This window comes from Monosiga brevicollis, genomic scaffold, assembly GCF_000002865.3.
Source record: "Monosiga brevicollis MX1 MONBRscaffold_410 genomic scaffold, whole genome shotgun sequence".
Taxonomy (NCBI): Eukaryota; class Choanoflagellata; order Craspedida; family Salpingoecidae; genus Monosiga; species Monosiga brevicollis.
Window position 1 is genome coordinate 1 of NW_001865223.1, and position 1,309 is coordinate 1,309.

The 1,309-nt window shown below is 51.5% G+C and overlaps 1 protein-coding gene across 1 annotated transcript; it reads left to right on the plus strand.

Annotated features, from left to right (window-relative positions):
* Positions 1 to 141: 141 nt before the first annotated feature.
* MONBRDRAFT_13237 (uncharacterized protein) lies at positions 142 to 1,269 on the plus strand (the record flags this gene model as incomplete). Its single annotated transcript, XM_001751131.1, has 2 exons — positions 142 to 374; positions 451 to 1,269. Coding segments are annotated over 2 exons (1,050 nt in total), but the record flags the coding sequence as incomplete, so codon positions are not given.
* Between the last annotated feature and the right edge of the window lie 40 nt (positions 1,270 to 1,309).

The following is a 1,309-nucleotide window of genomic DNA, read 5'->3' on the forward strand; positions in this document are numbered from 1 at the left end:
CTTTGGGGAACTCGCACTCAAATGGGAAGCACCCAAGTCTTCAGCTCCTTGACGCAGTGTCCACGCAGTCGAGGCCCATAACCTATTGAAAGACGATTTGAGCTGAGACAGTAAAGCGGTTCAATTGCACTTCTCTCACAGGAGAGAACGATAGAAAACAGGAAGGGAAATATCCAAAAGAAAATGCCACTCACGGTCAGCGGGACCGTACTTATAATCCGGTGGCTAAACACACCCAGAGTGTACGAGAGGGTTCCTCGACGGGCGGCGGCAGCTGCACATCGTCGAGTACACTTATGCAATCCTTCCAGAGGGATCTGGCAGGTGGTCGATGCTTGCACTCCAATAACACGTGTGGTATCTTTTTCCGACCGGTGAGTTTTTTGAAGTATCGACATCGCCCTCACAACGTTCCTTCTCACAACGTTTTTTTTTTTTTTTTTAAATTAGACACACATGAAAGATCTGCTCTGCGTCCGTGTTAGGGTGAATGTGACTGGCGAGGGGCACAAAAAGCTCAAAGTGACAAGATGGTTACCAAAAACTGGAACCAATCCCTTTTTCGATCAGGTGGATGAAGTGCGGCATGCCAGGGCCGGTCAGTTGAGCGACACAGAACTGTTCCAGAACTTGACCGCGGACTGTGAGGTCGCTTTGCAAACAGTTCGACCGCTGAGCAATCGAAGCGTCTCTGTGTTTGTGTCAAGCCACCCGCCTGTCTCATTTCAGAACAAGATTGCTTTTCTGAAGCTTCAACAGCGGTCCCTTGAAGAATGGCACATTGACGCCAAACCAGCCCCCACAACTGCTTTGAGGGAGCAAGCCGAATTTGTCGACGCCTTTGCCTATGCCTTCTACAACACCCGTGAACGTTGCGAATGCATGCTTGCACTTGTTCGACAAGCTGAAGACAATCTCCCTCAGCGTGTGGCACTTCTGCCTCTCTTCGATGCATTCTTGGCTGCTGGCAAGATCCATTTGGATAGTGAAGACAGATATTATTTGCAGCGCGCCTATCGCGAGGCGCCGCCGTTTGTGCAGCGAGTCGCTTCTCGACTAGAGCCAGCAGTGGCGGATCGCATGGAAAAGGTGCTCAACGAGCTGGTTAAAGGGTCGCTCAAGCGGGTGGATCCTGTCTACCAGTTTCTCTTGCGTGCAAGCTTGGGCAAACCTGTGATGAACTCAGCTGGACACAAACCCCCAGCTTCAACCCCGATTGCCACGGACGAAGACGCCCAAGTGCTCATTACAGTCTGTCGAGACGACCAAGTGCTGCTACAAGACCACGCCGGCACGCTCGTGTCTGAAA